Source organism: Corvus cornix, chromosome 4, assembly GCF_000738735.6.
Source record: "Corvus cornix cornix isolate S_Up_H32 chromosome 4, ASM73873v5, whole genome shotgun sequence".
Lineage (NCBI taxonomy): Eukaryota > Metazoa > Chordata > Aves > Passeriformes > Corvidae > Corvus > Corvus cornix.
Genome location: NC_046334.1, coordinates 47,766,532 through 47,789,201, shown reverse-complemented (window position 1 = coordinate 47,789,201; position 22,670 = coordinate 47,766,532). Strand labels below are relative to the sequence as shown.

Below are 22,670 nucleotides of genomic sequence, written 5' to 3'. Positions count from 1 at the left end.
TGAACAGATGTACAGAAAGAAAGATGGTATCACTGACATCCTTGCAAGCTACAATGACAGGAAAGATACATTTCCTAAACATCCCAAGATACGTTCTCCCTGCCAAGCTTACCTGGGAGGAAATTCTCCCTGATTCCAAATCTGGTTAATGATGTGAAACCTAAGCCTGACAGAAAGAACACTAGTGAGGCTGCACAAAGGATTTTCTTTATGACCAGAGCACAGTCACTTGGTCAGCATCCCCAGCATGCTTCACAGAAAGTTTAAAAAAGATTCTGGAAACCGATTTATTTCCTTGGGGAAAAAATAAATACTTCCTGTCAGTGACACAGTTTTTAATGGGGGCTGCGTCAATTTTAAGAAACTCCAACTTGCATCACACAGTACTTCACCTGCCACAAGGGCTCTCCTGTGGTGAGCCACATAGTTCATTTTGCCTTTTCCAAGCTGCTCTGAGTAAGATTATTAGAGGTATTAAGAGCCAGAGAACAGTTCAAAATTTTGCCTCTGTTGAAATTATTTTAATTGACGTAAATGATCCAGAGAAAGAAACCCAATTCAAGAGGGCTGGAAGAAGCTATTTTGTTACCTGTATGGTACAGAGAAAAGTACTTCTGAATTAGAAGAATCAATTAATACTTCTTGAGTTCTTGAACTAGAATTGATAAGAGTTCATGAAAATGACAAATGCTGGAGGAAAATACCTTCTTGATACTAATTTGACATCCATAAAATTAGTATTGTTCATTTGCTCTTCACAAAGAGCTAATAGTGAAAGATGGTTTGAGAAGATTTTCCTACCATGAATGCTTCCTATTTCACTTTAAAATTTGGTATCAGCCCTGAAAACACTACAAGTAGGAAGAAGACTGTTAAACACATCCTGCATGAAGTGCAGAACAGCAGTGATCTAAACAAGGGGAGAAAGGGCTTGAACACTTTTAATGTTTGCACTGAAGGACAGTTATGACCCAGGCTAGAGTAAAGTAAGAAGGTGAGAGGATAACAGAGTGCATATTCAAGAGGGAGGGAAAGAGAAAGAAGAGCACAAAGGAGCAGCTGACCACAAGGGACTGTTCATCAGCTTCTAATGTAGCTGAAGCACACAGGGAACCTGTTTGGTAAGCCCAATCTAGAGAGATATTCTCACTTTCTAATTTCCTGCTTTGACACCTTCTTTCCACTACACTAAACTTCTTCTAGTTTTAAAAATTTTGAAAAATGTTTATTCCTGATAGACATATCGTAGTGATAAAAATCTACCTCAACCATTGACAAATTATTTTAGTAATTGCCCCTGCCATCCAAAGGGCCTGGTTTTTAGCCTATATTTTTGCAGGTACAATTTTCAGCTTTTGGTATTTGAAGTATCTCTTCTTGGTACACCTAAGAGCTCTTCTGATCAGCTATTCTCATTCTATAAACACCTATCTCCTGACAGAAATAATTATCATTATCGTAAAATTGCAGAACATTGCACTTTTTATTGCCTAATACTGCTCCATTTTCATTACTCCAATCCCTTACTTCAATACATTAACCAAGAGCATGGTAGTACATCTAAATTCACTAACCAGTCCCCACAGTTTACCACAATTCCCTCATTTTCTAATGAAGGTCTAAGGCACATCACCTCTGTTTTTAATTATTACTTATTATGCTCTTTAACTAAGACCACTTTTGTAATTTCATCCAGGCTAATTTTCTTTGAGCATATTTTCTATAACTCCTCATTACTTGCCTAAAGAAGCATCCCCTTTTGGTGACAAAGCAGTTATTCAACAAAGAAATTAGGTGACTACCACATTCAGAAATAACAGAGACCTTCAATTTGTAATAGCTTTTAATGGAATAATACAATTCTCACAACCAGCTATCTAAGATTATTACTTACATGGCTACTTATATTGAAAATTCAACTTCAAGTGTCTGCAGCAGGCTGCCAGGTAACCTCTGAAAAATTTTTTCAAAGTGATTTTGATGAAAGCAGAGCCCTGTTCTCCACAATTTTTGCCCTTTTATTTAAAAGAAATCCATCTTCAGCAAATAATCCTACCCACCACTTTTATTATTTCCATCATTCTCTATGGAATGCACACATCCAATACCTTTATCCTTCCCTGAATATGTGTTTCTACATCTTGCTCTTGTATTTTGATTTTCTTTAATTCTTGGAAAATATTCTTAAACTCAGAATACATCTCTCGCTACCTTTACTTGATATTTTCCTGCTTGTTTTGTTGCCTTGAATAAAACTCAAAACCTTTCCAGTGTTAAAATGATAATGTAAAAGCAAGCCTTTAATCAAAAGCTTTCGAGGTGCACAATGTGGCGATACGCACATGTGATACAGTATTTCTACAATTTTTATAAGGTTATTAACTAGTATATTGAACAAATATTGTCCAGTTAGAAGAGCAGTTGGCTAGGTAACTTCCCCCAGGTTCTGGCCCACTGGACCCCCCCCAACCTTTTGGCCCTACACTTTATTTTGTCTACAATGTAAGGTGCAAAACAAAGTGTCCTTGCTAGACTAAAGGCAAGACTGAACAGAATTTCAAGAATGTACTAGTAAGAGTTTGTTAAACTATGGGAGAGGTCAGGAAAAGTACTTGAAATTATAACTATGTATTAACAGTCTACAAAGTTACAAATACATTAAAAATATATAAAAATATGAAAATCTTTAAACATTAGTTTGAGCTTGTTACTTTTCTGCCTATATCATACTTTCATCAATGTTACACTAAGAGCACCTGTTCAACAGAATACCTCCCTAACACCTATTATTGTCTGAGAATTAGCACTTCTATTTGAAAGTCCAGTATTTTCCATGTATCCTTTATATCTCTTAGAACATTCACATTAGTGCACTTGAGAGATGTAATTATTTACCCATGCCCTGCTTATAGGACAAGAACAACTATCCGAATTTCTCTAGGTATCCAATTTTTCTATGTCCATGAGGAATCATCCCTAAATTACGACCATTCTTAAAATTTCCATCAATGATGACTTGTCTTAAACCACTGCTTGAACACACCCACTAAAGTTGTAGATATGTGATGATTTCTTCCTATTTTTAATTGTATTTTCAGATAGATCAGTTTTGTTTCACCCATACACATATCACTGCTGGAAAAAAATGATCTGTACATTGATAGGATAATATTAATATATCACTGTCCCTAAGATGAGAGAGGTGGAACAATGAGCAGCCAGAATTCTTTCCTTTAAAAATGAAAGTTCAAAAATAATAGCTACGTTGATGCAGGACTGAACCTAAAACAGTGTGGTTATAAAATCATGCATCCAAAAGGTAATGTTACAGTGAGAATAATACTGCTTTATTAGTATATCAACACTCCAAGGTCGTATCTGTAATTAAAGGTATTTAGACCGCAGACAGGAGACTTCGTCTGATAACTACTATTATTTCATACTGAGAGAAGAATGTTACAACCCTTATGCTCCAAACACCACAAGCCTACTACATAAATTGAATTAAAGACTAGCAAGGTTAATAAACTTGGCAAAGGGTAGCAGCTAAGAAATTAATACAACTCATGGATATTTGAATGAGACAAACAGAAAATAACAGACTGGTTTTCCCCTATTAAATTTCAGTATTGCCTCCAAAACTTCAATTTTCATTTGGCTCTCCTTTACTATCTCTCTCAACTGACTTCACGTTTAACAATGAAACCCTTATCTCACTCTGAGATGGTGAAATTCTGCGTCAACACCAGGAAGAAAACACAAAATTCTGCTCTGGGATTCAAACCGAAAAAGTCCAAGTTAAAAAAAAAAAAATTTGCTATTTTAAATGAGCTTTGTAATTCAATCATAAGAATGTTCTGTGGGATACTAATGGTTTGAAAGGTAAAGAGAATTCCAGTTCAATAACCTTGTTGTACAAGACCTGACTCTGAAGAAAGGGATCTGACACCAGATTTTTTTCTGCATATTTGAAGCAGATTAAGATGAATAAACTATAGTCTGATTTTGTTTTTCTGTCAGATATCTGCTGCAGTTCCCAAACAACTGGACAGAATCCAGTGCCTTCACCTGAAGTCAGAAATTTCAGCTTATGTTGTCCAAAATTTCTTCCTTGTGGCGAAATCATACTTAACATTTGCTCTCCTCAAAACCAAGTGAATACTCCCAAATTCATTTATTTCCTTTATTCATTACTCTGGCTGATAACTCATGAACTTTATGTTCTAGTATAGTGGATGGAGGCAGGCCCCAGAATTGGTACAGAACTTTTGAGAAGAGAGAGAGAGACTAGAACTATGTGAGAGAGACTAGAACTAAGTGTCTTCTTTTGCGAACTGATATTTTGAATCCAAAAAGCTGTACATTGAGTTACTCACAAAAAGACAGAGTGTTTTTCCTATCAAGACTCTCTATGTAACCAGAAAAGTAAAGGTAAGAATTACATCAAAATTCTTTCATGCCCATCTAAATGCATTTAACATGACAGAATGAATTCCTCCTCTGTGTTTTCTCCATTTACTTGTAAGTTTTATGAGGAGAGAAGAGAAAAAGAATTCTCTTTTCTTTCATCCCCACCTACCAGCTACTCATTAGAAGGAATCCTAGAAGAGACCATTTATTTCCTCATAATCACTTTTCTGTCTGTTGCATGAAACGGGAAAAAAACACAACAGTAATCCTATACAATTGTCACACATTGAGAATTTAAGGAAAATCATGCTGGAGGACTTTTCATGTTGTCTAAATGTTTTTAGAAATTCAATTAAATGAACATGAAGAAAAAGACTTAAACCAAACTTTATGAGATTCACATGTGACCATATTATGACAGGGAGAGAATTATTGCCTTTCAATATCTTCAGGATAACAGTCAAAAATAAAACAGAACTACGAAGTTTGGGAAAGAAAACAATTTGTCAGAAGCTTTCAAAGGAAAATGCACAGTTTGAGATCACATCTTTCTCTTCCCCTGTGTAAATGAAACAGGCCTAGATTGTTGTATTATTTATCATATAAGTAACTTTCAGATTCACATGGCATTCCTTTGATAGGGAATACCAGGTACGTAACAAATACTTATGTCCTCCACCTCTTCCTTCACATTTCAGGAAATAAACTCAGAGAAAATATATTGTTTTCCTTATTTGACCCTGCATGCAAGTGGCAGACAGGAGCTGGCAAGGTTTCATGTATTCATGTTTTCAAAACAAGATTCTTCCAAATATTTACATTCAATAGTTATATGCAAATTGATGCTTTGACTATTGAAAGACAAAATTGCCTTTCTACTAGCTGCAAAGTTTGATCTATAGCAATGCAGTTTTTCTTCCTATATTTCACCAGAAAAGATGGGTCCTAAGTTATATTTTTAGACTCCTAAATTTTTTTTTCAAAATCTTAGCTAAGGAAAGAAGATAACTGAGTTGAGTTCTATTTTCTCAAAACAGACACAATGCATTTCCCACAGTAAGAATAAAACCTCTAGGAATAATTCTTTAATGAAGTCCTACAGACTCAAGATCAATTTTTGAAATGACCATGGCTAGTTTACATCTACAATTCTTTCTGTCAGAAGATCTTTGTTAAAAAAAACATAATTGCCTTTTAGTGACTTATTATAGATTGCTCACTGTCCCCCAAAACCAATACTTTCCATAAGAAAAAAAAAGATTATAAGTAGAACATGAAGTCTAATCTTGCATAGAACATTATTTTTACTAGTTCCAGAAAACCACTGCATTTTATTGCTCTTACATTTAGCTTGCTATATTGAGTTTTTAAAATTGCAATAAGCAGAGTTTTGTCATCTTTCACAAAATGCACACCATCTCTAGTTCACTTTTGCTATTACACTGAATCCTTTTATGAGCTTACCCCCAATATCTGGCCGAAGCTTATTGTCATATCCTTGAAGCAAGGAATCCAGTATGTGAGTTACATCGCCACCATGTATCTTTGGTGCAAGGACCCATGTCTTATTCACCATTAGATCTTCATCATCCTCATCATCTGCTTTATCAGCTCTATGTGATGTGATTAAGAAAAAACAAACCACCAAGATTAGAAAAACACAAGACACAATGAAACTGAATACATATAAGTTGGAGAAGAAAGAGATAAAAAATTGAAAACTGTTTAGAGTACTTTGTGAACACCCAAATGCACTTTTCTGGTGCCAAAAGAAAGAAGCAGGCCCTTATTTACAACATATATATATATACCAACATTTTATTTTATGGTGGTGGAGAGTGTAAGCTAATAAATGTGTTAATAGAGGCATTTACACATCACCCATACAGAAAAACTCAAGCCATGAGTCAAACCCATAAAAGCAGCAGCAGGCATCATCTTACTGTCAGCCTTTTCCTGTTGTAAAACAGAAGTGTAACTCCAAAGCTTTTCCCTACACACATTTCTTTTTCAAATACTATTTCTAAGAGATGCTTAATCTTCACAATAGCATACCTATTGTATGCCACTTGAAAGAGTATCAACAGAACCCCCCTCCTAGTAGCCTCTGTTCTAACTATGATATAAAAAAATAAGACTTGTACACTTACTAAACTCCATTCACATTTTAAGCCAGCAAACAAACACTACATCCATGTGCTACAACTAAACATTAGCAGAAGCAGTAAGCTGCAGATATACGTCAATTATGTATCTGTATGTATACATGGTATAGTTAACTGAAAGGAATGGTACACCATTTTAAGACCATTTGTTAACTATCTAATATTTTTTCAAGAAAAAAATGCACAACAAAATTAATTACACATTCATTTATTACCTATCTTTTAATTAGATAAGCAGCAATAGATAGTGAATCACTAGATCATTAAAAAAAATTGCAATACCTTGGTTGCGTCTGCAAATTCACTCAGATATCACCAAAAGGTCAAAGAATGCCTGGAAGTAGTGTTCTTTCCATTTCAATCAAATGAGTATGGACTTCAGTATTCCTCCAGTGCTAAAAACTGCAATCTGTATTACTCATTCCGTTTATTTCAAGGAAGTTCTATGGGCTTGAGGTCAAGCAAAGTGCATCAGACTGATAGCAGTAACTAAGTCACACAACCTATATCCACAAATGGGCACTGGCTAGCAATTGCAGAAAATATGCAGCCCCTATAAATCAGATCCAATGCTAACACAAGTACAATATTCCAGTAAAAGAAAGGAATTAAATTACCATCCTTGTGCCAATTCGCATTGTATACCAAAACTAAAAATGTTACTGCTTTATTATTAAAAAAAGGATTTAAGGGCTTCTAGGTTACACAGACATATGCTGCCCTCAAAACTAAGGGTGGAATTTTCTGGCAAGTTTACGACAGGAAAGAAGACTACCAGTATGTTCCTTATGAAGAAAGGACAGAAAAAGTCAGGAAAGGACAGAGTAAGAGAAAGCATGCCTGGCTCTTATTGCAGTCCTTTGTGGGAAAGCCTCAAACCAGTCTGTAATAGCAAGGCCTTGCATCACCTCTTGGATAACACTAGCAAGCCTCACTGAAAATCAAAACTGTCATGGCTGTGGAAACTCCTCTGTGGTTTTGGCATGCCTGCTTAATTTGGGAAGCGCAACAGAAACCTTGCCACAGCTCAATAGGTTCCCAGAGGCTGAACAAAAGCACTGTTAGGATATCAGGGCTTTCATACCTAGCTTGCTGCAAACAAGTTGAAAGAGTCTATTATTGCTGAAAGTAATATGCAGTCTAAATACAAGGCTCACTGACAGCTTCCCCGTAACAGCCTGAAAAGCTCTTTCATTCTTTTAAATTGAAATGCATCATAAAATCCTTAATCTTTACTGCACTACATAGACATTAGAGAAATGTCAGATATTAAATATTTAACATTTCCCATTAGCAGGATCCCACTAATGGGAGCACTAAAACTAGGAAGCTAAGTTTTGTAAATGTACACTCTTTTTCCCTTAAAGCTACCTATTGCCATCTCTTTCATGTTTTGTTGCCACACAGCGATTTTTCTCATATATCTATTTATGGTCTGCTTGCACTTTTTGGCATTTAATTACTTTATAAATTAGCTTACAGTTGCTCAGAGCACAGAGGCGATCCCAGCCTTTTCCCAGAGGCATTAAGATGATGAGGAGTTAAAAGTTAATTTATAAATAGGTCTCTAAGGAAAGAGACATAACCACCACAAAACTGACCTTCTTCTTTGTGTCTTCCATCCCATAAACAGCAGACAGTACAGTGAAATTAAGAGACCTCCTTGCAGATACAGGGCACCTGACTCTCTGGATCAGCCCAGTTATTTGCAGAGAATTTGAAGTGATTGTGACACTATTATGTTCTGCTTTAATGTTTTTTCCACAACTCTTTTAAGAAGAGCAAAGATTTAGCCAAAATGGAAAGTACAAGAGGTCATGCCATCATCACCTAAACCCAATAGGAGTTACAGCCACAACACCTCAACTCACAGTCACTTGAATATCTTGACATTTCAAAGAGTCCTTAATTTTATTTATAGATTCACAGGACAAATCACGTGGGAAAGAGATCATGAGAGGTCTCTCTAGTCCAGCCTCCTGCTCAAATCAGGGCTTGCTCTGAGGTCACAGCAGGTTACTCATGGCTTGGTCAAGTTGGGTTTTGCAGACATCCAAAAATGGAAGCTGCACAACTTCTTTGAACTCCACTTGCCTCTTTTCTGTGATTTACTGTATTTAAAAAACTCGAAATTAACAAGAAAAAAATGCAAATACAAACACATTTCAAATTTTCAATTTTCATTTTTTTTTACTTCCGGTCTTATTTAACTGGAGCACCTCTGGTCCTCCTCCAATTTTAAAACTCTGAACTACAAATAGGTATACAATGACAGCTTACAGAAAGCTATTAATGCAATTCCAGGGGGAGAGGGAAAAATTCCATCCCAACATCTGAGTGATTTTCCAGACACTAGTAAATAAATCCATTTAGGAAGATACTTTCATTAGAGGCAACATTTCTTTACTTAGTGTCTGACAAGTCTTGGTTTAAAATGCACATTTCTGATGGTTTACATGGAACTCTTTGATTTTATCTAGGAAATATTGTACACTGAAAAAAGTGCCAACCACTAGAAAAGAAATACAATTGACTTCTCTACTAGTACACAAGGCTTACAAGAGCTTGTGACTCACTAACCCATTTGCTAAACCAGCAGAGAAACCAACATGAATCAGATAATAATATAACCAAATGTGGAAAACCTGAATTATTGCTGTTCTACATGGTGAAAACAGCTATTCTTACTCTCGCTATTCCTATCTTGCCAGCCTTTTCAGAGGTGACTGACTGAGATTAACCCATCTCACTACCAGAATACCATCTTTTTAATTCTTCTTTAAAATGTGCCCAACATCACCGTGTGTAATAACGGGTTTCTGAAATGCTGACGGCACCCAGTTGTACAGTTCTGATTCCTAAACTACAGCCACTGATGTACAGCAGCCAGACTGTGGTAAGAAGGAATTATGCTGGATGGAAGAAGGAAGTGACCAGAATATATAGGAAATCTTTTGAATGCCCTCCAGTGAAGCAGAGCACACCACCTGCCAACTTGAATTTTCAATCCAGCTGTTTTTGGAGGAGCTGCAAAAAGCTCCCTCAAAAGAGCAGCTAGTCATGTGAAGGCAACAGGACAGGCACAGTGTACATATTCACTTCTAGGAATATGAACTACCAGTATTTTTCATGCTAAACAGATTTTAATTAGTCTGTTTTAAAGATAGAAATTCCTTCAGATGTACACAGCCATCAGGATCAGTTGAGATGGTGTTACCAGGATTTAACCGAGCTTGCTAGACCACGTTCTATGAAGAAACACTCACTTTAGAAAACAAGATGGGTCAAAACTGTTTATCTTTTACCAACTTCCTGTGTATCTCCAGCATTTTCTCCAGGGTTTGGAATGGGATAGAGGGAAAGACAGAAGGCAGAAAACTTCATTCCAAACGAGAAAACAGAATGTTAAATTCAGGTATGCCATTCAATTATTTAACAACAGTTAACTTGGACTGAGGACCTTTTTACTTCTTTGCCATTAAAATAAATCTAAGAAACCTATGAAGATTAATGTCAATTAACTCCACTTCCACTTTAATGGTAGCACTTTCCCATCTCTTTCACAACCCCAGGAAGAAAGGCAAACTTAATTAAAGAGGAATTCCTTTCCCTTCCAAGTTCATCTAAAGGTTATTTTACTATACACAGAACATAACACTTGATCCTCTCTCCATTTACTGTAAAATATATTTGTTCCAGCAAGGTTCACATTTTTCACCATGTCTGGAGAGACTATGATTTAGAACAAAAATACATCATCAAGCATTAGAAGATTTCTGTTCCATGGCACAGTGCTACTTTATATCTATTACTGCAGGTGCTAATTCTGATTTTAATGATTTTATAAATAAGAAAGAGACCTCACTTCTTAAGACGCTTGCTGTTGTAACACTTCAGCTAGCCTCATAAACTCAACAGTAAGCTGCATGTACACAGCTAACAGCAATTAGGCAAAAAGTGCCCCCATTATGCTCTCTGTCCTTCAACTAATTGGAGACATTACCATGACTAATAAATTCCGGGGCACAAGTGACTAAGGACTAAATAAGTCTTTTCAACATCAGGCAACATGCTCATCTTCAGACATTAATATCATAGGGTTTTGTTCTCCTTTAAATATGAGAAAAATTGGTCAGGTGAGATTTGAGTGGCAATTAGCATCTGTCAAGTTATGTAATGGACTGGAAAAAAAATTAATATAGTGAAAGTGTTCTGACTGCTATTTACATCATGCATGTCAAAGTACTACACATAGAAGTACATGTATAGCATAAGTGGGAGTATTTAAACAAGGCTAAGTATCAATTTAGCTGTCCATTCCTAGGTTCCTATTCCCATCCAACACACAAAAGGATATCCAGTCTTCCAAGCTGGGTTGATTTATGGGGAACCCGTAAACCTCTGGAAAAGTAGAGACTTGGCAGGGAACCTGAGTTATCTCTGCTGATGCTTCAAGTCTGTGCAGAAGCAACTCAATCAAGCCCTTGGTATCTGTAAGGTTTAGACAATCTGCACTGTCTATTTGGAGATAGTGATCCTTCCGTACAAGGAATACTCTGATGATTGTTTAATAAACAAATAAGGAGGAAAGTCAGTGTTTCAGATCATTTCTATGCTGAAAGAGCTAAAACGAATACACTTTTTTCCTTGTTGCCTTACATATGTGAATGAAAACAGTAAGACTAGTTGTGTTACTTCATTTAGCTGAGAATCTTCAGTTTCTTCAGGAGTTTTACCAATACAGGGGTAGGGCAGTGACACAGTGACGCTTACCTAAATGATGAAACATGCAGCAAGACAGTTGTTATTCACTGGCTTTGCTCCAGCGTCCTTTGTCTAAAAATAATACAATTTATCTTTATTTTCCATTACTTAAAAAAAAAGGAAAAAAAAATACCAAACCAAACTATTTCTCTCAACTTTCAGAAAAAGTGGTAATGTTCCTTGAAGTGTAAACATGACAGATTACTTTGTTAGCAGCAATACAGCTTCACAGGTTTGTCAAGATAGTGCATTTAACCAGACTTGCCTTCATAAAAAATCAGTCAAAACAGATAAGGTTCCCAGGGAAGTTTTCCAACAGATCATCTAACCAGACACTAGCTTGCTCTAGAACACCAAGCATTATATGCTTGTGTGTGGTAAAGAAGTATATTTCACGGCCCCATCTATGAGACGTCAGAGCTCATCTGACCTAGCCAAATTCCACACATGAAAAAAGACCTAAAGCACTACCGAAAACCTAAACACGGTCGCCGACACCCCAGTGTCCAGAGTCAGACATTTGTACAGAGGTTGGTGATAATTCTAGTTCAGAAGATAAAAATGTAAGTACTTAGACGTGTCATGTGAATGACCAAGGCATAGGACCAGGTATTGACAAAAATCTCAACTCTAGCAGGACGGTAAATTTAAGAAATGCCTGAAACAGAGCAAAATTCCTTAAATAGGGATAAAAATGCAACTTCAACATGGAAGGAATGAGTAATCACTCCCATGTCAGCAATTTAAATTACATATTTGCATATTTTCTTGAATCTTCTTAAGATAAAACATGGACCTCAGACAGACTTGCAATATCCTTAGAAGCTGAGAAATTATTGGGACTCCTGCATGTATGCAAATACTACTTTCTAGTAGCAAAAATAAGCAGGACCACATAGTCATGATTGCTGAAATAGAAGTCAATTCCATTTTTCTACATAAGACTTTCCTGAAAGCTCACTATCACTGCTAGCTTTCAGTAGTGAATGGTTCAAACATCTCTCAAGATTTGTCTTTCAGATTTGATGGTTGACTTCATACTCATCAGTTCTATTACATTTCTGTGGAAGTGAACTCTCTTTCCCATTTCCTCATCACCATCTTCACTGATATGTTTTATGTGTCGCAGATAATTTCTTGAAAAATAAATGTAACTGCAGGCAAAAAAATACAGCTACTGAAAATATGTCTCCAAAAAGCATTACTTACTCCTCTTAATCCTGTGGGATATAGAGTCACTGCTGTTGTATTCCTTCTTCTTTATCTTTCCTAAACTGGTTTAGACATTCTCCTGACAAGAATCTCTTTCCCCCCCCTTTCCATTCCATGTCTGATGTTTTCATCAATTTCCCACCCCCTCTGCCTTGCCAGACTTGGGTATATTCTTTTGTGTGTCAAAATGTATTTCTCTCTCCCACTGAACTGTTTTACTTATTCCCTGTATCTTTTTTCCAGTACACCTACCACATACTTGTTAGGTTGATTCTTCTGCATACACATATTGCCTTGTGCTCTTTGTCTTTTTCATATTTGTCTGGCTATATATAATAGAATAGTTATATAAATGTGGATTTTTAACATTAAAAACAACAGATATTATTAAAGCTATCTTCCAGAAGAACAATTTTGTTCTGAGATCCACACAAACTGCTCTTCTCCAAGTCAATTTTCACATAATGCTGCATACTGTTTGAAATTACACTGGTCAAATGTTATTAATTCAAACGGATTCTACAGATCTCACAAAAATATCATAAAGACTCAAAGCATTGCAGATACTCTTTATCCATCAGTCTTCTCACATAATACAAAGTTTATCTTCTCTCCTTGAAAGCTCATCCAAACACTGATATGGTCAGACCAGTATAACTGCTGCCTCTACTCCTATCAAGCTGCAGTCCAGAAATCAATTGACAATTTTTCTCATATGTGTCTAACCAAGTACAGGTAATTCTCTGCACCACTTCAGAGCTGCTGGATTCTCAAACATATTCAGCTTGATTAGTATAGCAGTCTTACTTTGACCATCTCTTTACCTCCATATGTCATGACAAAAATATTCTTCCCTGTTTTGTAGACCTGATGGAGACAACTACCTGTTTCTACAATCCCCTTTTTTGTACTACAATAGAGAGCAAGGACTTTGCACAAGTAACGAAACAAAACAAAAAATACAAGTTGATTTCTGCAATTTTCCAGAGAAATTATCAGTTTCCACACAAAACTTAGAAGGGATCTTGGGAAGATTACTTCTAGTCAAAGAAGGGCCGATACCAAGTTCAGACCAGGGTGCTTGCCTAATCCAGCTGGATTAAAAATTCCATGGACAGACATCCCAAAACCTCACTGGACATCTTGTTACGCTGTTTAATTATCTTCCTAGTGATTTTTTTCTTTATATCTAGTTGAGATTTCCCTGTGGAAATTCATCACCATTGTTTCTCATTCTCTTACCATCCACCACTAGGACGTGCCTACCTCTGTTTTCTTGATCACCTCCCTGTAAGTGCTGGGACTGATGCTGGATCCCCCAAAAGTCATTTTTTCTCCAGTCAGATCAGCCCTTGCCTCCTAGGGCAGGTGGTCCTCCTTGACCAGCTTGGTAGCCATCTACTGAGTTCCCTCCAGTTTAAACCCCAAACTGGATGCAGTATCTACATGCGGTTTCACAAGTGTTGAGCAGAGGGAGACAATCGCTTTCCTCAACTTCCTGAATCTGTACCTGATCCCACAGCCCAGGACGCTGCTGGCCCTCACTGCTGCCAAGGTGCCATGCTCTCCAGGTCCTTTTGGAAGAGCTGCTCCCCAGCCACTAGCTCCAGTCCTGCTGAGGGGGACTTGCCACTCAGGTGCAGGACTTCAGCACTCATCCTTGATGAATTCTATAATGATCCTGTCAACCCATTACTGCAACCTCTCCTGCTCTGTCTGAACAGCAGACATATGAATCTTGGTAAAAAACAATATTTCAAGATGGAAAAAAAACTGTCTTCAAGAAAAATTATGCTAATATCGTTATTCCTGATTCTTTGAGCAGTTCTTGTTGCACCCCAGACAAAGGAGGAAATAGGATACACTTCTCACTTCTCTTTCCTTGCAGCAATTATTTCACTTCCTCATTACAAACTTGCAGAACACGTTGTATAATCTCTTTTTGTAGAATCACAGACTCATTTACTTTGGAAAAGACGTCTGAGATCATCGAGTCCAACCTTTGATCACCACCTTGTCAACCAGACCACGTCACCAAGTGTCACAGAGCTGTTTTTTGAACACCTCCAGGGATGGTGACTCCACCCTGCGCAGCCCCTTCCAATGCTTCACAACCCTTTCTGGGAACAAATTCATCCTGATGTCTAACCTGAACCTCCCCTGCCACAGTCTGAGGCCACAAGTCCTCTTGTCCTGTCTAGCTTCCTGAGAGAACAGGTCAACCCCCACCTTTACAATCCCCTTTCAGGCAGTTGTAGAGAGTGATAAGGTCACCCCTGAGCCACCTTTTCTCTAGGCTAAACATCCCAAGCTCACTCAGCTGCTCCTCATAGGACTTAACCTCTAGACCCTTCACCAGCTTTGTTTGTCCTTCTTTGAACACACTCCAGCACCTTAATGTTTTTCTCGTAATGAGGGGCCCAGAACTGAACACAGGACTTGAGGTGCAATCTTATTTTCTCTTGTTGGTAAGTTGTAACTTCTTTGTGGGTTTTGGCCATACCATGTGATCAAATAATTAAAATGTAAAAAGCCATAGTCCACTGTTCATCCAGACCAAACAGCAGGAAACAAATGAAGACTTGAACAGAAGGTAAGGGGATAACCAAAGCAAATTACAGAACCTCAGTAAATATAACTGAAGAGGGACAAATGGTATTAAATAAACTGCTAAGGAAGGACACAGTGCTGATAACCTCTCCGGATACGTGAAACATGTACTAACCATGGCAGTACCAGATCTCCTGGAAGTTTCAGACCGATCATCACACAAAGACAGCCACACATAAATCCATGTGCACATCAGTACACCACTGTCTACACTTGACTGATGAAAGGTTAATTGACATCAAGTTCAAAATGAACAGATATACTGTTGATGGACTAAGTGCCTTGATCCAAGATACACCTTCCATAGTGAAACTAGACTTAAAACAAATCTATGATAAATGAATGCTGAGAACCATAACCTCAGTAAAAAGCAGTAAACTTAATTGAATGCCATCCCACACTAACTATAAAATTCACCAAATTGCAAAGTCAACTTTCTACCTTAAAATATCACCAGCATCTCAACAGATATATCAAATGAGCACTCCTTTATAAGGCATTTTCAGTCATTTAAGCCAATGGTATTTCAACATATCCATATGAACATTTGTTCTAACACAATTCATCACGTATTTCCTTCAAAATCTTCAGGTGACAAGAAATCTACTACAACCCTTCACAAAAACAAGCTTGTTTGAAATAGTTCCAAATTCTGCTACACATGTGAGTAGGTACCATCATCCTCCTACAGGAGCCAAAGAAATATGTATGGAAGCAGCAACAGAACCAGAGACTTGCAGTGAATTGCACACTGTGATTGTGGCATATAGGTAAATCTGGCCTGAAATCACAGAAAAAGCCATACAACTGCAATAACTCAGCAATGACAACATGTCCCCAAAAGAAATACAGTGACAACAGGTTCTACTGAAATTTTAGTGTAATTAGGCAATTATGGACTAATCCAAAGGTCAATTAAGTTAGCGAATGATTGCATAAAAAAGTGAATATACTGTGTAAGAACTAATGGAAATATCTAAACCATGTAATCAAAAGCTTGATGTCTCTGTCTATGAGCAAAATTATGTTTTTCCTGATGTAATTTGTTGTGTATTATATGTAACACATATCTTTAAAGCGGGAGAGTAACACCTCTTGTTAGATGATGACTAAACTTTATGGCAGTCAGAGTTGACCCCTGCTGGACACAACCCATAGGCCATCAGCTGCATGGCCCTCCCTGGCAGTGCAAGAACCTAAGGTAGATGTCCACAGCTCACCTGCAGTAGGTTTGACACAACCCAATACATATCCAGTGGCTGTATGGTGATGAGATTAAAAACGGTTCTCCTCCAGAGAAAACACTAAGGACACTTTATTTCTAAAAACATCTACATAATTTATTCTGTCATGCAAATTTAACACTGGACAATTAAATAAAGAAATTGTTATGACTTACATTGACAGTTAACCACCTAAATGAACACTTGATGCTATAATTTTTTACTAATATAAATTCTATCCAGTTAAACTTTATTCAGAAAGAAAAATTGGGCAATAATACTACATTACTAATAATAATAATACTTAATCCCTCATGGTACACTGCCTTAAACAAGAAGAAAACTGTATTAAAGGAAAGGACTAACAATCTATTTGAGACATCAAATAATTTAATCCAAAGGGGATGTATCTTATTCTACCTCAGATTTTTCCTATCCAGTATGTCTGTCTGCCTTCCTGAAAACAAAGAAAAATTGCTGCATATAAATTTAGAAACACAGAATTAGCCATTCATACCTCGCCAGAGATGAATGCAGTGACACAGAAAAGGATTTGAGGACCAATGCAGAAAGAAAAAAAAACCCATGAGTTATACCTGAACAGTATTGAAGCTAATCCTGTGAGAGAGTCTCTGAGCAGTATGAAGTACTAGTGAAGCAATATTCCGTGTGTATCTCTTCTTCAGAGAAAAAAATGGAAAGGGTTTAAAAGTGGTTAAGCAAATAATTAAATATTTCCTGAAGAAACGTAAGTTTCTCAGTTTTCTTATCTGAGAGGAAAATGTAAGCGGCTATCAAGTTGTCTCTTAAACTGCATATACCAGGGATATGCTTCGAAGAATAGTTCATATGACTGTAGCATGGGTAAATCCAATTCAGTGGAAATTTCCACTCTAGAGTGTCTCCAATTGTGACACATTTGTATAGAACTTTCATTTTGGACTAGATAATTCATTCTGTAACAATTGCTTGGAATTTAACCACACTGGAGCTTCCTGTCACTCAGAGGTCAGGAGGTTTCTACAACATATTATGAAAGACTAGGCTGGAAGAGAAAGGCATCAGGATGTTTTCTGACCAAAATGCTGATTCTTTTAAGAATTTTCAGGATTCGCTTGAGATGCTCTGAGTTCTTGTCAGGTTAAAACTTGGCAGAGGCAGTCAGAACAAGGAAGAGTTTGATGACTGGTTTCCTTGCTGAAGAGCAGATGCATGTAGACCACACTTTGTTCTTGAAGATCAGCTCCAGCCATTTGTCTATACCTTGAGGCTACCGTGCACAACCAGAAGTATCAATCAAGACCTGGATTTCCCCACAGAGAGATGAACATGGGATCCAGTGGCTGAGCCAGCTGTAGCAGGTTACACTGGGAAAAAAACCAGGCTTTTTCTGCTAGCAGAAGAAAATGGGAGACCCACTGGCTGGAAGCCAGAGAAACCTCAGACTAAAAATACTGTATAATACTTCAACGCATTCCTCCTCATCAAGTCTATATGCAGGGACTTAGTTAAACTGAAGGAGCAAACCTGATAGAGAAGCCAGGGTAAATTCTCCAGTTTTGTTTAGCCTCTTACATATTCTTATATAAGTCTGGATTATCTCAACGGTTCCTACTGATTGGAATATCCCAAATTAAAGCGTATTTTAGGAACAATTTCTTTCCATCACATCCGTATCACTGAAACTGCCCTCTTCTTTGAAGTAAGTTCTGTTCTGATGAACTCCTGATGACTTTCCGAGTCTCTCCAGTTACCTCTGTTATTTCAGTGTTGCTCCACAATTTACCATTTAAGTTTATATATAGAATCAAGTTTTTACACAGGCCTGTAAGGCCACTGAACTCACCACACTACTTTCAGTCTTAAAAAATGTTTGCATGTGTAAAAATGCAAAATCAGGACTTCTGTGTCATCTTCAGATTAATTCAATTGCATCTGAATTACTCTGTACAAATTATTACCATTCAGAGAAATTGTTAAGAAATAAAAGTCAGTGTCATTGTCATCCACCAGCCTTCGAAAGGTTCCTGTCAGTGTGTTACAGTCATTTATAATTAGTACTTTTCTCTGCTGCTCTTTACCAAATAAGTTATGATATTGTTATTTCACTCAAGCACATGATCAGTTTAGGATGCAGTGCAAGAGAGAGTTATGCAGGTAATTCAAAAAGTGCTGTTACTCTTCTATCATAAATGGTACTACAAAAATGGGGTTTGAGCTGCTCACTTCTGGCTTTCTGTGAATTCAACACACATGACTCTTTTAGTTTATATATATGATAGCCCAAACCAAAGCAACTCACTTTCAAACAGTGCCTATACCTAGTCCATTTAAGTGGTCCTACCTACTAGCTGTTCTATTTGACTCAGATTAATACAACTCCTCTAGAACTTCAAAGAAAAAAACACCTATTCCCCCAATCCCCTTGTAATCTACTCTGTAGACAGACTTATGTATTCAGAAAAAGAAGTTGAACAAGGTCGACAAGAGCCCACCTGTAACCTTTTCTGTCCAGCTCAAAAAGGCTTGAATTTGTAGTGAAGGTGCTTTTTTAGCATCAGGCATATTTAACAAACAGAAAGTTGAAAGTAAATGAAAATTTGGTTCAATTTGCTGAGAGCCTTTTTTTTTAACAGACTGGCATAGTTTGAAGGTTTCCTTGAAACCACTGTAAGAAAATTATGTGCAAAGAATATAAGTATTTCTCAATACTTATATCTCTTTAAACTTTATACTAACAAAAGAAAACACTGAAAAACTTTTAAGAAAATAAACTGTATTTTAAACCACTGGGACTGCTGAATAACAAGTTCTTCGCTGTCACATCATGAACAAAGCACATAAGAGTGAGGATAATAATGAATAAACATCACAGATGTTCAAATGTAACAGTAAATCACTATTATCAAGCACTAAGAAACCAACGTTGTTATGACAGGCTTAACTCTGATCCAGGAATTTATACGAGAAGAAAACATAGGCCATATTATGTATTTTCCTAACAGATACTTTGAAATGGAAAAGAAAATATTAGTTGACATTTGCACCTGCTGACAGCTGCATTTCAACAGAGCATTTATAACTGCATTTAAAACATCAGATTACAAAACTACAGGGAAGATATGGCCAAAATTAAGTTAAGCTTACAGTACAGTTTCAGGCATGCTGACCAGCACATACCATTTAAAGAAGTATAAATTAGAAGAAATGTTACAGTTATGGTACACCTGTATGGCTGGAACTAAGGAAATAACATTAATTATATTGTCAGTTCTTATGCTCTGCCTATCAATTATCTGTTTATTTGGATTCAACATAAATAATGGGCTTGCTGAACATTTAGGTCTGCAGTGACAGCTCGGTAAGTACTCTTTTCCTGCACACACTTTGTAGAAAGGCTCACAGCCCAATTTCTCCTACAGAAGAGATATCTGCTATTGACAAAAGTAGTCCTTCAAAATACTGACCCATGAAATTATATCAAGTGCATTGGCCATTCTGATCTGTTAGTGCTGAAGGTGAAGAACTGGAGGTAAAACACTGTTTTACGGGACAGAGTTCCCACATTTTGTTGTATGAAGTTTGGTGTAATGTCATGCAACAGCTTTTGGGGCAGTACCTTAAAAGAATAAACTCTTGGTTGGGCTAAACTTCGAGTGCCCTTGCTTAGGCTTTAGCTCCATTTGTTACAGCTGAAGCAACTTTACTCATACTCAGCACAAAGTACTTTGTGTATAAATGCACACTAAAAGTGATGCAACTTGCATCCTTTTAAAAGTATCTGTTGAAAAGGCAGATTGGCTCCAGCAAGTTTTAGAAAAATAGGCAGAATTGGTGCAGCCTGGTCTATTCTTGAGAAAAGCGTTACTCCTTTGTTTTAGTTCGAACTTCAAGGAAAATCTTGGGCTGAAACTATAGAGAGGCATCCAAAGAAGCAGAAAAATAGTATTTCCATCCTACTTTGTGGCAGACTGTTGAAGAGCACCAGAGGTCCTGAGCTCTCTGCAAACACCCATGAATTGCAATGCAGTACATACCAGACAATCATGTTCTGCGAAACAGGTCCATTTGAGGTCACTTAAAAAAAAAAAAAAAAAAGGAGGAGGGAAAAATCTTTCAGACGCCATTTTTCCATGTAATCTCTGAAAAAGAGGCAAGGCTGAAAATAGTTGATTCAGATACATGGATATTTATACCAAATATTCACTTTTATCTGAGATGTCCTGGAACACAGAACAAAACAAGGCATGTAAGTTACCTCTTTTTCTCACTGAAGACTTCTTATCGACTTATTTACAAATGGTAACGTTAATGATATGCATACATAATAAGCTACACCTAGTCTTATAATCCCAACCACAGTTTGACAAGCAAAGCAAAATAAATTATTTTTTTAGCTAGTCCTCCTTCTTTGTAACTAAGTCTTTGAACTGGTACATTAGCATGCATATTCTTTTCTCTCAAACCACTTGATAATTTCTTTCACACCTGAGGTACACTATGATCATTAAGAAACATTCTGAAGATGCACAGCTGCACTGGTATCATTTTCGTCAATGCCTTTGAAAAATACTTCCATAATTTATCAGAGTTTTAAAAGACACAGGTTAAGAAAAGTATAATCAGTGGTGTTTCTGACTAGGATAACACAGCAGCCTTCTGAAGACGAGAAATGTGATGAGATCAACATACCTCACACAGACTGATAAATCATCATTCAGTGTGAAGAAGGGGTCTAGAGTATGACAGACTTTAAAAAAATGTTTAATAGATTTTACCCCTTTTTTTTTTGCCAGTCTTTACACTACATATTTTTATATCCCCTAGAATGATAATTTGGTCTTTCACTAAAAAGACAGACACACTGAGCAACAAATACCCTTTCAGTGCTGCTTTGTGATTTTTATGAGTGTAACCTGTGGAATGGTTCACATTAGCTCTGCATTATTAATGGAGTTGGATTATCACATTGCTTTTCGTTGTTATGGGTACTAATAACGTAAGTACACCGCTGTACCACACTGTTGTCTCTTCAGAGCCCTTCAGATCAGTTTTCTAACTCTCCTTTAAAATGCACGTTTCCAGCTTCTGGGACTTGAGCAGCTGCCCTGCTCCATCCCACGCGTGAGCCCGACCCCCCTCCCGAGCGCTGCAGCGGCAGGAGCCGGTGCCGTGCGGGAGGCCCCGCGCAGCGCACAGGTCCCGCCGCTGCGATGGGTGCCCCGCACCGCCAGCCGCGGTCCTGCCCCCTCTCCCCGCAGCCGCCGGCGGGGACGGGCGGAACCGCGCCGGGGAGCTCGATGCGCCGGGCCGCCCCCAGCATGGGAGGACTCGCTTTTCCCAGTACCGAGCCGAGCCTGGACTCACCAAGCCGCCCAGCGAACAAGTGGGATGCGGCTGAAGTTTTACTTTGCCGGTGCCGGCTCCCGCCGCAGCCGCCCGCGGGAGCCACAGCGGCAGCACCGACACGTTTTGTGGTTGAAGTTTGACGGCGCGACACGCCGCCTCCCCTGCCCCTGCCCCCGCCCCCAGCCCGCCCGGAGCCCCCCAGCTCAGCCTGGGGCCCGATTCGCGGGTAGCCGGATCCCGGCGGGAGCAGGTGCGGGGTCCCCGCCGTACTCACCCGCTCCCCAGCCGCACGGTCAGCAGCAGCAGCAGCAGCCGGGCCCCGCGGCGGCGGATCCAGCGGGGCGCGGGGCCCCCCCATGCATCCATGAGCGTGAAGGCGCTCTCCCTTGCCCGAGTTTTCTCCGGAGAGGCTGGCGGATAGCGACCCTACCAATCCCACCACCCCCGGCACACGGCAGGCAGAGGGAGCGGAGGGGAAGGGGAAAAAAAAAAATAAAACACCCAAACAGGTAGAAACCCACTCTGCAAGGACCGAACAACTCGTCCAATAGGCTCATCAGGTTGCTTCATAAATTATCCTAAAAACTGCTGGGCGAATCAATCCCTAGCAGAGGTGGAGCCTCCTTTACTAGAAGGGAAACATGCTTGGGAGAAAGGGTGGCATTGATTTGGTATTTTTCTCCAAAGAGGGAAATGAAATAGACCATGTATGTGTATATATATACATATACATACAAATATAAATAGGCAGAATATATAAAACGTTAAATGTATGTTTAAAGCTACACATAGGTATTTAAATATTTCTATTTTTGAAGCTACTCAGAGGGCGGCTCTCCGAGAGGCAGCCGGTCCGCCCTGCCAAGCAGACCCGCAGCCAGGAGCAGAAGCGCCGGGGGATGTGCACGGACACCCACGGGGACTGCGCGTCTCTAGG

At 38.3% G+C, this 22,670-nt stretch overlaps 1 protein-coding gene across 4 annotated transcripts in view; it reads right to left on the bottom strand.

Annotated features, from left to right (window-relative positions):
* GABRG1 (gamma-aminobutyric acid type A receptor subunit gamma1) overlaps positions 1 to 22,430 on the bottom strand; it is a 62,910-nt gene extending 40,480 nt beyond the window's left edge. Inside the window, exons 1-2 of one of the 4 annotated variants that reach the window (XM_039551197.1) lie at positions 22,008 to 22,430; positions 5,875 to 6,023 (exon numbers count right to left, since the gene is read on the bottom strand). In XM_039551197.1, the coding sequence (XP_039407131.1) occupies positions 5,875 to 6,023; positions 22,008 to 22,099 (241 nt within the window). In that variant the 5' untranslated portion in view covers positions 22,100 to 22,430. Of the gene's footprint in view, positions 1 to 5,874; positions 6,024 to 6,857; positions 8,330 to 20,421; positions 20,947 to 22,007 lie in introns of those variants that run through there. The other 3 variants (XM_039551200.1, XM_039551199.1, XM_039551198.1) reach the window with 3 other exon arrangements.
* Between the last annotated feature and the right edge of the window lie 240 nt (positions 22,431 to 22,670).